This window comes from Tamandua tetradactyla, chromosome 12, assembly GCF_023851605.1.
Source record: "Tamandua tetradactyla isolate mTamTet1 chromosome 12, mTamTet1.pri, whole genome shotgun sequence".
Classification (NCBI taxonomy): Eukaryota; Metazoa; Chordata; class Mammalia; order Pilosa; family Myrmecophagidae; genus Tamandua; species Tamandua tetradactyla.
In genome coordinates this window covers 5,529,439-5,548,371 of record NC_135338.1, presented here as the reverse complement: position 1 = coordinate 5,548,371, position 18,933 = coordinate 5,529,439, and the positions used below count along the sequence as shown (strand labels likewise).

Sequence of the window (18,933 nt, the reverse complement as noted above, 5' to 3'; positions counted from 1 at the left end):
ACCCCCTCCAGTCCCACACCCCCATTTCCTCAAGAACTGAATAAAAATGACCTACCCTAGAGCATTATTATTTTCTTTCAGTTCAAATATTCTGTTCTTCAGAAACTCAGCTTCATTATTGATCCTTGTAATTCTCAGTCGTAGTTCATTGATCTCAGCAAGATTCAATCTGCGGGCATCTCTGACACACTCTTGAAATTAAGTGAAAAGGTTATTAAGTTGAGAAAGGGTATAATTGTAAACACTGACTTTCCAAATTATGAACAAATTACACCTAACATTGAAATATTGGTTTTACTGTGTTCTTTTAATCAACACCACTTACTTGCCATTTTGGATCCTCTCAATCTTACCAATCAGGTATTTCTTTTATTGCAGTTGTTGCTATGGTGACCAGCTTTCTATGGGCTCTAAACCACTTAAGACACGTGCAGACCGACAAAACCTATACCTGTCTGCTCTGAGCTCTGCTCACCTCTTGGCGGAGGACTGCTCTGTCACCTCTATCTACACTTGACTTCTCTGTACACTCATCCCCATGCACTTGTAACCTGATATTGGGGGAGGCAGGGCAAACTCAGAAGCAGTGACAGACAGGAGTCACCGCATCAGTATTTGCCCCTCTCTCACACTGACAGATGGTCCTGAGAAGAGGCTACACTGTCTCTTGGGGGCGTGGTCTCATAACCAGTCGGTTGCATTACTGGCAGCCAACATCGTAATGCCCCTCTCTGTTGGCTCTCTCTTCACCACGCTTCCCTCTCCTTTCTCACCCACCCACTCTTTGAATTGCCCTCCCTAATAAAATAACTACAGAAGCCCTTGCCTCAGCCTCTGCTTTCTGGGAACCCAGTGTATTAAAGAACTAATTATTCACCAATGAACAATAAATCAACGTAATGATATGAGACTTCAGAGGATTGCTTTTGTACAAAACAAATGGTCAATATGCATGACTACATGCGCACTGCTGTTTATAAAGGTATTGGGCCGTCCATTTCTATACAACAAATTCCCTAGAAACTAGCTGGGAATCACCTGAAAGAGCTAGGCTATTTTTTCTAGGTTGTTAAGATGATTAGTTAAATTGTTCATTATAATAGGGCTTTTAAACAGTGTGTTTCAAATATGTGTAAGTATCACCTGGGGACCTTGTGTTGAAATGCAGATTTTGATTCAGTGGACAGGGGTGGGGCCTGAGACTCTGCATTTCTGATGCCGATGCTGCTGGTCCAAGGACCATCTTTGGTCCTTGCTAAGTCTTATTTTTCCTCTGTACCACCTTTGAGTAGCAAAGGCTTATCCCATAAGGCGAAATAAATTTGCTTGCTCAAGTACGCAGCGTATATCAAGGATCTTATAAGCTAATAAAATATTTTTTTCCTTCTAAACTATTTGTCTGATAGAAAAAGTAATACAATCTGGAAAATACAGAAAAACAACCAAAAAATAAATAATAGAACAAAACATTCCTAATTCTGCCTTGCTAAGTCTTAATTTTCTCTCTGTACATATAGTTTGTTGTATTTACCCTGCAAAACGAGACTAACAGCAAGCATATTGTCTTATAACCTACTCCTAGCAGTCAGGTTCCAAGTAGGAAACAGACATCTCACAGCATTGAACAGGGAAAGTTTAATATAAAGAATTATTACTACATCAGAAGACTAGTGTAATGAGCAATTGATAGTAGGAAATAAAGAGAATTCTGAAGGGTACAGGAATAGAGGGCAGAAGCAGCAGCTACTGTCGCTGTGGATGGGATTGAGTGCTCAAGGATAAAGTACTTCTAGAACTAAGACTTGGACCTCCTTGGAAAGGGCTGTCGCTCACTGGATGGCAAAGAAGTTGCTGAGGTACCATACTGGCAGAACTTGCTGGAAATCCACCACCCGAGGTATTCTGGGAAGCTGTCCACAGGGAAGGTGCCTCGGGACTCATTGCCAAACCACCCGAAGGGGTCCCTGTTTACAGGGAAGCGCCCAAATAGCCAGGTCTATTTGTCGATAGATAATGTCAAGTCGTCTTTTAAGTGATTGTACCAACTTACATTCCTACAAGTAGTGATGATTTCTCTCTCTGCTCAATATCCTCGTCACAATTGAAATTGCCAGTCTTTACTTTTAAGCATTCTGGAAGATGTGTAATGGCATATCATCTCGTGGTAATTTGCATTTCTTATTTACTAATGAGATTGAACATTTTCTCATGTGCATATTGGTCATTTTGGTATGTACACTATGAATTGCTTTTTCAGTCCTTTTGCTCATTTTCTATTGGGTTGTCTGTCTGCCTTTTCTTATTGAGTTTGGATTTTTGGGTTTTTTTTTTTGGCATGGGCAGGCACCAGGAATCAAACCCGGGTCTCTGGCATGGCAGGTGAGAATTCTGTCACTGAGCTAGCATCACACTGCCTTTTTATTGAGTTTTTAAGTGATCGTTATTTTTTTCCCCTAATTTAATTGGGTAAATGTCAATTTGAGATGTGGTGATCCACATATCGTTAGTCTATGCAGAAATTAACATATAAATTAAAGGCTTATATGTGTTATTTCCACATAAAATGTGAAGGAAAACTATTAAGGATCTCACTGTTTTGTGCTGTGTATTCTTTCTAGCCATATTTAGACATGTAATAACTATTAAACACATCTTGTCACAAGTAGTTGGTTCGATCTTTCTTTTAAGATAAACTAAATTTCTATAGTTGCTATCTCAAAAGTACCTTCCATTTCTCTCCTAACTTCACCGGGAAGAGTGTTCAGTAGAAAATACAGTCTGCTGAATTCCATGCTTTCGATTTCTAGAAGTTCAATTGTGGCTTTTCTCATTTCTTCCTGAAAATTTTAATTACATTTTTAAAAGTTAAGAAACAAAAATAGAAGATTTATTTCCTAAACAAAGTCTTATAGATGTTTTCAGAGGTCATAAAACATCTTCAGCCATTATTTCTATTTGGAATGGAAAGTGGGAAAAGTATATATTCCCCAATCAGTTTTTTTTTTATACATATTCACATACCATACAATCCATCCCCCAATCAGTTTTTAAGGTGTTGTTGTTAATTTATCTTTTAATTTCTGATGATTTTCTTCTACTCAGAAATCATATTTTTCCTATGTGTATGTGCTTCTTGTATTCAGTATCAATTAATTTAAAAGGAAAAACTCCAACCAAAAGAGTAATATCAAGAGAGAAAGCTTTGAAATTAAGAAAATAGAAATTGCCTACAAAAAAAAAAAATACACCTGGTCGGGTGGTGCAACGGTGGCTCAGAGTTCTAACCTGCCATGCTGAAGACCTGGGTTCGATTCCCGGTGTCTGCTTATGCAAAAAAAAAAAAAAAAGATATATATATATATTTTTTTAATATAAAAATATATATATATATATTTTTTTAACCATGTATATATACATGCTGGAGACCCAGGTTCGATTCCCGGTGCCTACCCATGAAGAAAAAAAAGAAAAAGAAAGGGCAAGGGTTCTGTTGTACATAACTATAAATCCAAACAAATAATGAGGTAGAGCTATTTATTTTTTAGGTGGACCTATTTGTAAAAAGGAAAAGTCTTTCCAAAATCAGTGCGAAAAAAAAGAAATCATCTTATAAGTAAATGGTTGCAACGGCTACTACTATTTTACGACCTGAGAAATTGACCATTATATTTCATGAAGTACAAATAAGCAGATTACACAACCATATGCATAGCATGATCATTTTGTTTTGTAAAAATAAAAATTCAGCACAGGTACCCATACCCTGAAAATAGGATATTCATCAAAAAGTTCATTGTGGTTATTTTGAGGTGATGCGGGATCATGGTGTTTTTTTCTTTCTTCTTCTTCTTTTTTATCTATTTTTTCCCTAAAATTTTCAGAGTAAACATATCTAATTTTTATAAGAATGAATATGCATTTTTTTAATGAAGAAGGTATTTGTTATTTTTAGGAATTCACAGCTCACCTACATAATTTAATTAGCCATAACAAATGTTTGGCTCCTTCAAACTTTGGAGAAAATACATAATTAAAAGAGCAAAGCAAAGGTTTTACAGGGCCACCCAAAGCATAGCACAATACACAAAAACTTTGTGTCTATATATACATATTAAATTAAATGGGATAATAAAATATACTTATGTAGTAATTATATAGGATATATTCATAAAATAATGAGGTTAATTTTCATCAGCAGTCAGTAGACACAAACTCATTTACTATACATCCATATTTCTACATGTTCAGATATTTGGTATGTATTACATTTTTATTCAATATTTTTAAATCAAATAAAGAGAGTTTAACATTCTGACTGAGCTGGGGAAGTTTCATTGAGGGCTAAACAGTCATATCTGTGACATGTCAGAAGTAAATTCCTTAAATATTTCTTCAATGTGTCTTCCATTGGAGCCAGGCTATTCTAATTAGAAGATTTTTGTTTGTTTGTTTTCTCTGAACACCACTGTCTTTTTCAGTGGCAGAGATGCCAAATAATCTCTCACCAATTATGTAAAGAATTGTTTCTAGAAAACTAAGTTAAAATGTGACCCAGAATTTGATTTATTCCAGAAGTTGGCTGTTTATTTTTAAGTAATGCCTACACACTGGCGTCCTAAGCATTTGTCCATGTAAGCCACCCCTTAACTGGGCTCTGTCATCTCCAGTGTTGCTTCTTCTAATTGGGCTTGCCCTCAGCCATAGCACTGGTCCAGAATTCAGTGTTCTGCCTGGAAAATCAGGAGACTTTCCACAGTTGATAAGTGCAGGTGCAAATGGTTAGTTAATTGAGGGAAAAATATTTTAAAATTCAGGGTATTTTCCCTATTCATCTACTTAAGTACATTGACCAGAGTGATATTAGAGTTTGATGGCAAAACAAGTGAAAGATTGAAAAAATAGCTCTTATATAGATAATACAATACCAATTTCTTAACAGCTTCAGCAATGTCCGTAAGTAAGGTTCTAGCTTCTTCATTGCATTTAAAATAGTCAGTTTGTAGTGATTGTTCTATAAAAAAATTGGAAAATTAAGATCTCTTATTCATCTGTCCAAATCCCACTTAACTTTTAACATCTAGCTCATATGCTTATTCAACTGGAAGCTACATCTACTATCTCTGAATTTCTACAGTACTTTGTATTAATCATGAATCTCTTTTCTCTTATTTTCAATTTTACAGTATTCTAATTTAGACACACATTTTATGTCCTTTGAGGACAAACTCCTCTCAAGATTCATCTTTGCATATCTCATGGTACAAAGAAGGGATCTGTGTAAGATGGGACAAAAATCAATAAGCATTTATTAAATGAATAAATACAACAATTATAATGCAGGTTTAATTAAGAAAGGTTTCATATATATGTATATGTTTGTGTACATATACATTTGTGTTGGTTAGGTTCATGTGTCAACTTGGCCAGGTGATAGTACCGGTTGTTCTGTTGTGGACTTTAATCAGCATATAGATTTCATCTAAGGCTATTTAAATCTCTGGTCTGCTAAGGGGAGTGCCTTCTGCAATGAGTGACATTTAATTTAATCAACTGGTGGCTTAAAAGGAGAAGTTATAGGAGAAAAGCAGTTCAGAACAGCTCAGCTCAGTATTCAGAGCTGACACAGACCCAGGCAGATGCAGAAAGGAAAAGCCCCAGGGAAAACCATTTCAAACAGAAGCCAGGAGAGAATGCCAGCAGACTTCACTATGTGCCTTCCCATATGACAGAGAAACCCAGATGAAAGCTAGCTGCCTTTCCTCTGAGGAAATGTAAATTTGTACCTAAATAAATCCCCTTTACAAAAGCCAATCCATTTCTGATATATTGCATTCCGGCAACTCTAGCAAACTAAAACAAACTTTAGTACCAGAAAAGTGGGGTGCTGCTGCATTTGAAAATACAAAACGTGTTGGAATGGCTTTTTAAATGGATAAAGGGAGGATTCTGGAAAAATTGTGAGGCGCTTGATAGAAAAAGCCTAGATTGCTTTGAAGAAACTGTTGGTAGAAATATGGACTGTAAAGATACCTCGATTGAAGACAAACAGAAATGAGGAATATGTCAGCGTAAATTGGAAGGAAGATGACCCTTGTTTTAAATTAGTAGAGAATTTGGCAAAATTGAGTCCTGGTTCTGGACAGAAGGGAGAATTTGAATGCAATGATCTGGGATACTTAGCTGAAGAGACTGCCAAACTAAGTGTGGAAAATGAAGGCTGGTTTCTCCTTGCAGCTTACAGTAAGATGCAACAAGAAAGGGATAAATTAAGAACTGAAATCTTGGGTAAAATAAACCAGAAATTGATGGTTTGGAAGATTCTGGACTTCCAGAAAGTGAGAGCCCAGAGTGCCCCATGTGAGGATTTAACCAAACATGGAACCAGTTAGCTATTATAGTACAAGTCATGATTGAAGATGGAGTTATCTAGCAAGTATTTGGGAAAAGTTCTATTGTGTGATAGCTTTGATTACTCTATGTTACATGCCAAGTCAACACATTTTTTGCAAGACTTGTATAAACAGAACCACTGTCAGTCTGGAATAAAAGGAACAGAAAAGGGACAGACTGAAGAAAAAATAACCTCAGAGGTAGAACCATGGAAGCTAAAGTCTGAAGCCAAGAAACCTTGGGCCAGGAGAGCAGACCCACCTGTGCATGTGGAAGGGGTGAGTTTGTCCCCAAGACAGAAGATGGGTCTTCTGCCTTGATGTCCAGGAAGAGTTCTGGTGGCCCAGTCTTCAGAGAGGGTGGAGTATATTCCCCCCAGGATTGGAGGGAGCCTGGATACCAACCCATTGGAGGGAACATGTGCCACGGAGATGGCAGAGAATCCAAGTGCCACCCAGATGCTTGAGGAGGGTGGGGCTGAGACAAAAGTGGTCTCCCCATTGTTCCCCAATTTTGCAACCCTCATTCCCAATGTTTGGAGAAAGGAGGGTCATTGCATAGGCCCTTGGAAAAGGTGGGACTGCTGCTTTCTTAAGCTCCAAGGATGAATGACTCTAAGACTTTGAAATCTAATGGAATTTCCCCTCTAGGTTTACAGAATTGCTTAGGTCTGGTGACCCCTGTTTTCCTTTCAATTTCTCCCTATGGCAATGGGATCATTTATTCTATGACTGTTTCTTCTTTATATACTGGAAGCAGGTAACTTGCTCTAAGTTCACAGGTCTACATACAAAAGAGAATTTTGCTTTAGGACAGATTATGCCTGTAACTGAGATTTTGTACTATTTTTGACTTGGTATTGTATTCGTATTGTTACTGAAATGATTTAAGGCTTTTGTGATATTGTGACAAAATATACAAAAAAATACTGTGTATTTTGTATATGGAAGAATTTAGTGCATTGTATGGAGGGCAGATGAGCATTGTTAGGTGAAAAAATGTCTGTTATTGTTTTCATTTAGAGATTAAGTATGGTTTAAGGTGATGTGTATAGTTGCCAAGTTGACAAGGTGTGGACATTGTAGTAGTTAGGTTCAGGTGTCAACTGAGCCCGTTGATGGTGCCCAGCTATTCTGTTGCTGTGGACTTAAATCATTAGCGCATGGATTTAATCTATGACTGATTATATTTCTGGTCGGCTAAGGGGAGAACCTTTCACAATGAGTGACATTTAATTTAATCAGCTGGTGGCTTAAAAGAAGAAGTCAGGGTAGAGAGAAGCAGTTCAGTACAGCTCAGATCAGCCTTCAGAGCTGACATAGACCCAGATGTTGGGAAACACAGAGAGGACATGCCTGGGGAAAGCCATTTGAAACCAGAAGCCAAGAGAGAGGGCCAGCCGATGTCACTGTATGCCTTCCCATGTGACAGAGAAACCCAAAGGAAAGCTAGCTGCCTTTCCTCTGAGGAACCGTAAATTTGCATAAAAACCAATCCATTTCTATGTGTTGCATTCTGACAGCTTTAGCAAAGTAAAACAACTTTCTAAATATATTTCGCAGAGAAACACATTCAATTAATTGTTAAAAAGTCCATTCTGTCTTTTAAAACTCTGGGACAAAATTCTAAGCATGAGATGAGATCACATATTTGTAAAATTGGTTGGGTTGGTGTGAGATAGACACAGTTTCTAACGCTTTTCATGGTCATACTTTCAATGTCTCCTTTTTTCCCACACACCAAGTAGAAAGCTCCTGAGAAGAGTGGTTTGTGAAATGCTGACAAAGGTAATGAAGACAAAAATATGTACAGCGTGAGAAGAAGGAAGGAAATTACAGGACGAATAGAAGAGAGGACAGAGGAATTTAACAGCAGAACCATCAAACTCTGTCACCACTGCACTTTGGACTATCAAAATGGGTCCCAAGCCTGTGTCTTCATGTGTGAGTTTATTTCAGAGTGATCAATGCTTTGCATGTATTATCTAAAATGATTCTTATAACACTATGATGATTCTCATTTCACAAGTGAGAAATCTAAGGCTTTTGAAAGTCATGTCCCTTCTTCAAGATCACAGAGCTGTTCTGCAGTGAGCTTGAATCCAAGTTCCATGCTTTTAGTGGCCATGCTCACCACTTGGAAGAGTAAAAAGCAATTTCTGTCTTCCTTTCTGGAGGAAACTTGGACCATTTTTAATGAACTAAGCCCTCAAACAAAGTGAAAATGAAATACTGAATTCGAGAGCAAGCATGCGTTAGAGAGGGACAGGCATTGAAAGCTATCTTCTTTCCTCTTTTTTCTATGGAGTAAATAAGCACAAGCTTGTTCCTGCTTGCAAATGGGTAAGGAAACTATAATATTTTATAACTCATACTCAAGGAAAGAAGGCGAGATGAAGTTTTCTCCTATGAAAAATTTCCAAGGGCCCATAAATTATTAGCAGAAAAGGTATTTGCACATAAGTTCCAGGGTTAAATGGTCATGATCATCTTGAGGTCAGGCATGAAGAAAGTTCAGGATACTCATTCCATCTCTGACATTGACCTTGGGTAGATGTGAATAACTGAACCTCTTCAGTGCTCAACATTCTTCACGATAATACTCATCCAAACCTATCTTTCAAGAATCGTTAAGTTAAATTAGTTCAACAAAGAAGGTAAAAAGAAACTATACCAAAACTAGTAGTAGGGAGACTTCTCAGGAAGATGATGGAGTGGAGAATTCCTTGGTCCTTCCACCAAAACAACTATTAAAACAGTCGGAAACTGTCTTGAAAAAAAAAACTGTTTTGAAACTCTGAAGGCCAGAAGGATACTGTAAAGCATTCAGGAAAGAAGAACAGGAATAAGAGGTAGATAAATTACAATAAATAACTGTAAATTGCTGTCTTTGCATGGCTTCTGTCACACCCAGCTCCCACCCTAGCATAAGCCCATCATGGGGTTCAGTCCATGGCTAGCTGCTGGTGACAGAAAGGGACACAAAAATCCTCTTCCTGAAGAACAGGGGTGGGCGTGAACAACTGATGATCACGGCTTTTGATGAGCACATTTGGGTGGCTGGTTCCCAGCCATAGGGCGGCTATTATTTCAACCTACCATGGACAAAGGCAGCAGCAGCATTTGTTGCAACCCTCCCAGACAGGGGCGGAGGAGGTGGAGATTTAAAGATTCAGTGTTTCCTGAGGGTTGTGGGAAGGCTGAAGGGCTGCATTTGCTAAGCAGACCAGGAAGGCTCAGCTTCAGGGAACCATCAGAGAAGCTTTTGGAGCCCTTTCTGATCCCCTTCCCAGGGCATTCTGGAGTCCATCTGTGCCCCTTTGCAGGGCACTGGCTTGTTTCGTCTGGGAAAGACAGCCTTGGGGAAGTCCTCTCCAGGTGGCATCTCCAGAACTTGCCTTCCAGGCAAAAGGAGCGTGAGAATCCAAAAGATGTCCAAAAGGAGTGTAACAAAGTGTTCAGGCAGACAGTCTTGAACAAGACCTGTGGGCACTGAATTCCCCAGATAGGAGGCCCACCTCCTGGGAAACAGGGCCAATAAAACTCCTGCAAACAGGGGACTCCCAAATAACCAACAAGCAAAAGACCAGGACAAGACATGGAAAACCCTAAACACTGCATTCACCTTGGGCAGACCTTCCTGATAGAAGGCCTGAAGCTCAAGAAAAATCTTCATCATCTCCAGTTAGTTACAAAACATAGAAACAGACATCTTAGGGAGTAAATCCCAGAGCTAACATTTTAAAATATTGAAATGTACAGTGTGAAATAAAAGAGTATAAGACAAACACAAAGTGATGACCCATCCAAAGGAAGTGGTGAAAAATGCAGGAAACATCAATGAAGAAGGTGAGAATGTGGACATACTGAACCAAGGGTTTTTTTTTTAAAGTGATTTTAAAAATATTCAAAGAGGGGAAGGAATGTAAACAGAAAGAATTAAAGGAATCAGGAAAACCATGAATGAACAATATGAGAGTCTATGTAAAGAGACAGACATTTTAAAAAGGAACCAAACAGAACAACTGGAGTTGAAGACCACAGAAATTGAAAGGAAAAATGTCCAGAAGGTTTTCCAGAGGAGACTGGAGCTGGCAGAAGAAAATATTAGTGAAGTTGAAGACAAGACCCTTGATAGGAGTCAGCCTTAGAAATAGAAAGAAAAAAGAAATATTGAAAGTGAAAGGTAGCCTGAAACATGTATGGACACCATCATTACACCAATATACACATTACTGGAATCCCACAAGGAGAAGAAGGAAAGAAATGTGTGGGAAGAATAGTCAAGAAGTAATGACAGAATATTACACACTTAGTGAAATACATGAATATGTACGTCCAAGAAGCTCAGAGAGCCCCAAACAGGATAAACATGAAGAAAAACACACTCTGCCATATAATGATTACATGATCAAATGCAAAGGACAAGGAGAGAATCTGAAAGCTGCAAGAGAAAAGCAATACGTAAGGGAATAATTAGATTGAATACCTGATTTTTCATCAGAAACCATTGAGGAAAGAAGGCAGTGGGTTGAAATGCTCAGAGTGCTGAAGGAAAACAACTGCCAGCCAAGAAATGTAAATCCAGTGAGATTCTCTTTCAAAAATGAGTGATTAAGACATTCTCAGTGCATTAGTTTAAAAGCTGCTGGAATGCAGTATACCAGAAGTGAAACAGCTTTTATAAGAGGGAATTTATTAAATTACAAGCTTACAGTTCTAAGGAAGTAAAAGTGTCCAAATTAAGTCACCAGCAAGAGGTCACCTTCCCTCAAGGAAGGCCGATGGCTCAGGAACACCTATGTCGGCTAGTTAGTCACATGGCTGGCATCTGTTGGTCCCTTGTTTCTGGGCTCCATTACTTCAAGCCTCTGTTCCTGTGGGGGTTCCTCATTTTACTTCTCCAGGGCTGGTTTTCATCTCTTGGCTTCCCTTGGCTCTCTCCACATTCTGGCTTGCTTAACATCTCACGGCCATGTCTGCTGGGCTCCAGATATCCACGTCTCTGTTCTCCACATGTCCATATCCCTGCCTGCTCTGCTGTGAAGTTTCTGTCGGCTCTGCGGTTTCTGTCATTTTTTACTCTCTCCAAAATACTTCCTCTTTTAAAGGATTCCAGAAAAGTAATCAAGACCCACCTGGAATCAACGGAGTAACATCTTCACTTAATCAAAAGGTCACACCCACAACTGGATGTGTCGCATCTCCATGCAGATAATCTAATAGAAAATTTCCAACCGACAGTATCGAATCAGGATGAAAAGAAATGGCTGCTCCCACAAGACTGGATAAGGATTAAAACATGACTTTTCTGGGGTACATAATACTTTCAAACCCACACACTCAGATAAACAAAAGCTGGGGGAGTTCATCTCCGCTAGACTGGCCCTATAAGCAATGCTAAAGGGAGTTCTCCAGACTGAAAGGAAAGGTCACTAGATAATAGGTCAAAGCAGCATAAGGAAATAAAAAAATAATAATAACCTGTGGAAAAGGTTATCTTAGGGTAATTATAAATGCCAGTATTATTGTGCTGTATTGTTTTATATGTAACTCTACTTCTTCTTCTTACTTTCTACAGGTACTAAAATGTGAATGCACAAAAGGTAATGATAAATGTAGGTTTTTGGACATTCAATGTACAAAGTAACATATATATATATATATAGTAACAAGTACCAAAAAATGATGGGGGAACAGGGTGGTATAGGAAAAGTATGTGTACAAGCTATCACAGTTATTTGTATCAAACCAAATATAATTGTTATATATTAAGGTGTTAAATTTTTAACCCCATGGTAATCACAAGGAACATAGATGAAAAATATACCCAGTTAGATGTGAGAAGGCACTCAATATGATACAACACAAAAAAGCAAATAAATATAAAAATAGGCTTTAATGGAAGTGAGGGATAAAGAGGTATAAGGCTTAGATAGCAAAATGGCACAAGAAAGTCCTATATTATTAGTAGTGATTTTAAATGAAAATAGCTTAAACTTTCCAGTCAAAAGGCAAAGACTGGCATGATAAAAAAGCATGACTTTACTGCATGCTGTCTGTAAGAGATTCACCATGTATTCAAAGATACAAGTAGGCTGAGGGTGAAAGAATGAAAAGTAATATACCAGGCAAGTAGTAAACAAAAGAAAGCTGAGGTATTATACTAATATTGGATAAAATAAACTTTAAGTCAAAAACAGTTATGAGGTTTGTCATGGGCAAATTCTGGGATCTGTCCTGTAACTACCTGTTGAAGTGTGCTTTGAAAACTATTGCTTTTTTTTTCTTTGCTTTGTAAATATATATATATCATACAATAAAAAATTTAAAAAACAGTTATGAGGGACAAAGATGATCATTAAACACTGATAAAGGGGACAATTCAACAGGAAAATGTAACAATTATAAATATATATGTACTAAACATGAGAGCCCCAAAATATATGAGGCAAATACTGACAGATTTGAAGGGAGAAATTGACAATTCTACATTAACAGTAGGAAACTGTAACACACTACTCCCAATAATGGATAAAATATCTAGTCAGAAGATCAATAAGTAAGTACAGGACTTGAATGATGCACTAAACGAACTAGACCTAACAGACATATGTAGAGCACTTCACCCAATGAAAATGGAATACACCTTATTCTAAAGTGCTCATGGATCATTCTCTAGGAGACTGCATGTTGGGTCACAAAACAAGTCTCAATAAACGAAAAAATATTGAAACCATACAATGCATATTCTCTGTCCATAATGGAACAAAGCTAGTAATCAATAACAAAGGGAGAAATGTGAAATGGAAATTAAACAACATAGTCTTAAATAACTAATGGGTTAAGGAGGAAATCAGAATTGAAATTAGGAAATATCTTGAGGTGAATGAAAATGAAAATACAGTATACCAAAACTTACGGGATAAAGCCGTGCTGAGAGGGAAATTTGTAGCTCTAAACACTTGTATTATATATATAAAAAAAAAGACTAAAATCAGAGATCTTCCTCAAGACTGGAAGAACTGGGGAAAAAAGAGCAGACTAAACACACAGTGAGCAGAAGGAAAGAAATAGCAAAGGGTAAAGCAGACATAAATGAAATAGAAAACAACAACAGCAATGAAAACAATAGAGGAAATCAACAAAACCAAAAGTTGCTTTTTTAAAAAGATCAATAAAATTGACAAACCTTTCGCTAGACTGACAAAGAAAAAAAGAGAATACAACTAAAAATTAAAAAAAATAGAAATGAAAATAATGAAGTGGGGAACATTACTATCAACCCTGCTGAAATAAAAAGGACTATAACAGGATATTATGAACAACTATATGCCAATAAATTAAATCACCTAAATGAAAGGCACAAATTCTTAGAAACACAAAATCTACCTACACTGACTCAAAAGAAATAGATGATCTCAATAAATCAATTACCAATAAAGAGATTGAATCACTAATCAAAAATTTCCAAATAAAGAAAAGCCTAGGATCAGATAGCCTCACAGGGGAATTCTACCAAACATTCTAAGAAGATTGAACTCCAACTCTGCTCAAACTCTTCCAAAAAATTGAAGAGGAGAGGACACTCACTGTCTCATTACAAGAAGCCAACATCACCTTCACACCAAACCCAGATAAAGACACCACATGAAAAGAAAACTGGAGACCAATATCTTGTATGAATATAGACACAAAAATCCTCAAGAAAATACTAAAAGTCCCAAAGCATATTAAAACAATTATGCACCATGATTGTTTTAGTTTGCTAATGCTGGAATGCAATATATTGGAAATGGATTGGCTTTTATGAAGGGGATTTATTAAGTTACAAGTTTACAGTTCTAAAGCCTTAAAAATGTCCAAACTAAGGCATCCACAGAAAGATACTTTAACTCTGAAGAAAGTCTGATGTCTGTCACATGGGAAGGCATGTGCTGGCATCTGCTAATCTTTGTTCCTGGTTCTGTTGTTTCCAGCTTCTAATTCCAGTGGCTTCCTCTCTAAGCATCTATGGGCCCTCACTTAGCTTCTCTGGGGCAAAACTCTAGGTTTCATCTTTGAGGTTAGCATCTCTTGGGGCCAGTGATTTCTTCTCTTCAAGTGTCTGAGAACTGGTTTCATACTGCTCTCTCTGGCATCTCCTGGGGCTTCTGGCATCTTCTGCATCTCCAAACATCTGTGTCTGAGCTTTCACCCCTAATGTCTCCCCTTTAAAGGACTTAGTAAACTAATTAAGACCCACTTTGAATGAGTAGGCCATACCTCCATGGAAATAATGTAATCAGCAGGTCGCACCTACATTTGGGGGTGTTCTATCTCCATGAAAACAACCTAATGAAAATGTTCCATCCTAAATGATAGGTCTGCTCCCACAAAATTGGATTAAGATTAAAAGAACACGGCTTTTCTGGGGTACATAACAGTTTCAAATTAGCACAATGATCAAGTGGGATTTTAAACTGGTATGCAAGGTTGGTTTAACATAAGAAAATCAATTAATATAATATATCACATTAACAGAACAAAGGGAAAAAAACACATGATCATCTGAATTGATGCAGAAAATGCACTTGAAAAATCCAGCACCATGTGTTGATAAAAAATACTCAGCACACTAGAAATACAAGAAGACTTCTTCAACATGATAAAGGCTATATACGGAAAGCTCACAGTTAAATTCTAGTTAATGGTGAAAGACGGAAAGCTTTCCCTCAGAGATCAGAAACAAAACAAGAATGCCCACTATCATAATTGTTATTCAACATTGTACTGGAAGTTCTTGCCAGAGCAATTAGGCAAGAAAAAAAAATTAAAGTTATCCAAATTGGAAAGGAAGAAGTAAAACTTTCCCTATTTGTGGATGATATGATCTTATATATAGAAAAACCTGAAAAATCTACAACTGAGCTCCTAGAACTAATAAATGAATTCAGCCAAGTGGTAGGGTACAAGATGAATACAAAAAAAATCAGTAGTGTTTCTATACACAAGCAAAAAACCATCAGAAGTAGAAATCAGGAAAAAAGTTCCATTCAAAATAGCAACTGAAAGAATCAAATATCTAGAAACAAATCTAAGATGTAAAGGACTTGGACACAGAAACCTACAAAACATTGCTAAAGTAAACTAAAAAACAAAGTAAATGGAAGGATATTTCATGTTCATGGATTGGGAAGACTAAATTAAATACAATCTCAATCAGATTTTCAACAACTGTCTTTGTAGAAATGGAAAAGCCAATCAGCAAATTCATATGGAAGGGTATGGGGCTCTGAATAGCTAAAGCCATCTTGAAAATGAAGAATGAATTTGGAGGACTCACATGTCCCAATCTTCAACTTATTACAAAACCACAGTAATCAAAGCAGCATGATACTGACACAAGGACAGACATACAAAACAGAGAATAAAAATGAGGGCTCAGAAATCAACCTTCACATTTATGGCCAACAAAGTGGCAACTTTACAACCAAAGCACAATCAACAAAAGATAAGATAGTTATCTTATAGATAAATGGAGCCTAATCAAAATTAAGAACTTTGGTCCTCAAAAGACTTTATTATGAAAGTAAGATGAAAACCAACACAATGGGAGAAAATATTTGGAAACCACATATCTGATAAAGGATTCATATCCAGAATATATAAAGAAACGCTTCAACTGAACAACAAAAAGACAAATAACCCAATTTAAAAATGGGCAAAAGACTTGAACATACATCTATCAAAAGAAGATATGCAAATGGCCAAGAAGCACATGGAAAGATGCTCAACACCATTAGCCATCAGGGAAATACAAATAAAAACCATGAGATACCACTTCACACTCATTAGAATGGCTGCTATTAAAAAAAAAAAGGAAAATAAATGTTAGAGAGGATTTGGAGAAATAAGAACACTCGTTCATTGCTAGTGGCAATTTAAACTGGTGAAGCTACTGAGGAAGATGGTTTGGCAGTTCCTCAGAATGCTAAGTATAGAATTACCATACAAACTGGCAATCTCACTGCTAGGTACATACCCTTAAGAATTGAAAGCAGGGATTCTTACAGATGTTTGCACACCAATGTTCATAGCTGCATTATTTGCAATTGTCAAAAGATGGAAGTGACCCAGTTGTTCACCAACCCATGAATGGATAAACAAAATGTGTTATAGACATACAATGGAATATTATTCAGCTGTAGAAAGGAATGTAGTCCTGACACATGCAACAATATGGAAGAATCCTGAAGACATCATGTGGAGTGTAATAAGGTGGACACAAAAGGGCAAATATTGTATGATCTCACTGTTTTGAAACAATGAGAACAAGCAAACTCATAAAGTTAGAATCTAAAATATAGGTTACCAGAGGATGGGGTGGGGGTAGGGATTGGGAAGTTAAGGCTTAAAATACACAGCATTCCTATTTGGGATGATGGAAGGTTTTGGTAATGGATGTTGGTGATGATAGCACAACATTGTGAACACAAAAAAAGTATTGAAATAAATATCTGAATATGATTTATAGGGGAAATGTTAGATTATATATATGATAACAAAATAAAATTTTTAAAACTATCCATTGAATTACACTATACAAACACTGAATCCTAAGTTAAACCACGAACTTTAATTAATAGTACAATTATAAAAATGTGCTATCATCAATTGTAACAAATGTACCACACCAAGGTAAGCTGTTGATGGTGGGGTGGTGTGTGGGAATTTCGCATTTTATTCATGATTGTTCTGTAAACCCACAATTTTTCTAATAAAAAAACTAGGGCTGGCTACGGTGGCTCGGCAGAGTTCTCGCCTGCCAGGCCGAGACCAGGGTTCGATTCCCGGTGCCTGCCCATGCAAGTAAACAAAGAAAAATGAACATTATTATTACAGTGGAAATCAATATGATTATTTTGAAATAGTGCAGCAAAGAGATGCTTTGTTGCTTGGTCTAAATGGTTTTTGAGCTGAAAAAGACATGCCCTGGCTTGGAATGTCTTACAGTAACAGAATAAAATTACAGGTAACTTTATTACAGGCTCAGCTCTTTAACTGAAGAATTTTAACTTGGTTCCATTTAAGCTCATTTTCTGTTGTCGTCTCCTAAACATCCTTCTTTAACTAACAGAGCATCAGGGCTCTAGTTTTTCTTGTTTTTACTACAGGAGCCTCTTAGATACTCATTTCCTATTTTCCTGTTTAACTCCCCAATTTGCCAAGGCAAAATATTGGAGGAAATTAACTTGTAAAGGAAAAGCAGGAAGAGACAAGCTGAAATCCAATGCATAATCTAAATACAGGTTGATACTCAGTCAACAGACAAAGGGGAATGGAAGCAAAGTGGCCTCGTGTCCAGGATTTGTCACCAGCCACTAGTGTAAACTGGACCCAATCATTCCAGCTTGCCTGGGAGCAGGAAAGCCCTGCAGCTGGCTCCACCCCGACCCCTCCTTCTGCCCCAGTCTCCAGAGCATTGCTCCAGCCAGGAATGTTCTGGGACTCCCGAACAGTCCCAAGAGGATTTCCCTGAAGCGCCGCCTTGATGGCACCTTGGAAGGGACCTGCCTCCCTGCGTCCGAGTCCCTCTCACCCAGGACAAAGAGCTGCTCCAGCGCGGCGGCCGCCACCGAGGAACCCAGGGAGGAGGGGTAGGTGCACAGCTCCAAGGAGGGGCCAGTGGAGACGGCCGCCCCCCGCACCGCCTTCTCGTGGATCGTTTCAGCGGCGCGGCGGCTCAAGGCCATCTTGCCGCTGGGGTGCCGCGCCTCCGAGGCCGGGGGCCAGGCCGGCCGGTTGCCATGGGCAACCAGGACGCCAAGATCCCCGGGCGCCCCCTTGCGGCCGCACCTGTGATAGGTACGTCACCTGTTTCCTCTAACTGGATTCTCAGGAATTAAGCGGTACTGGAAGGATGAATTCCTCTGTAGCAGTCCTCCCCTTCTCTCCATTCCCCACTTGTTTTAGTTCATACGCCTTTTATCATTTTCGTGGACCCTTGGAATTACAGTAATGATCACCCTTTGAGGGCGGCACTGTGCCAGGTTGTATGAGAGGAATTTTATATACAGTAGCTCACTGAATCTTCACAAATGCTTTGTGAGATAGGTTTTAAAAAATGATCTCCGCTTTTACAGACAGGAAACTGAAGCGGGATGACTAAGTGAGCTGGTTGATTTTGAATTTATTGTGGACTCTGTATGCATCTTTGCACTATGCTACAAAATATTAATCTTCATCAATTTTTGTCGGCAAGGCCAGGCGAAGTGTGAGGTTTTGGTCTACCTCACACATGGATCATCCACTTAATTTAATGAGATGTTGGGTCAGGCCTTATATAAACAGTTTTTCAGGAAGAGCAATGGCACGCACGTGCTTGACTCTAGGTTAAGTTATTACCAGTATTATTCGATTTGCTAATTTCACCTTAATTTGTTTTGGCCAGCACAGACATGTTAGCACTAGCACACTAAGAGTCTACCTGATTAAGATCACCTGAAATCCCTATCGATTGGAAATAAAAGTGAAAATAACAGATTTGTGTGGACAATACTTG

The 18,933-nt window shown here is 38.1% G+C and overlaps 1 protein-coding gene across 1 annotated transcript in view; it reads right to left on the bottom strand.

The window, feature by feature from the left end:
- CCDC175 (coiled-coil domain containing 175) overlaps positions 1-18,172 on the bottom strand; it is a 93,401-nt gene extending 75,229 nt beyond the window's left edge. The window contains exons 1-4 of the mRNA XM_077122476.1: positions 17,971-18,172; positions 4,926-5,011; positions 2,726-2,837; positions 56-191 (exon numbers count right to left, since the gene is read on the bottom strand). Coding sequence (XP_076978591.1) covers positions 56-191; positions 2,726-2,837; positions 4,926-5,011; positions 17,971-18,124 — 488 coding nt within the window. The 5' untranslated portion in view covers positions 18,125-18,172. The remainder of the gene's footprint in view (positions 1-55; positions 192-2,725; positions 2,838-4,925; positions 5,012-17,970) is intronic.
- Between the last annotated feature and the right edge of the window lie 761 nt (positions 18,173-18,933).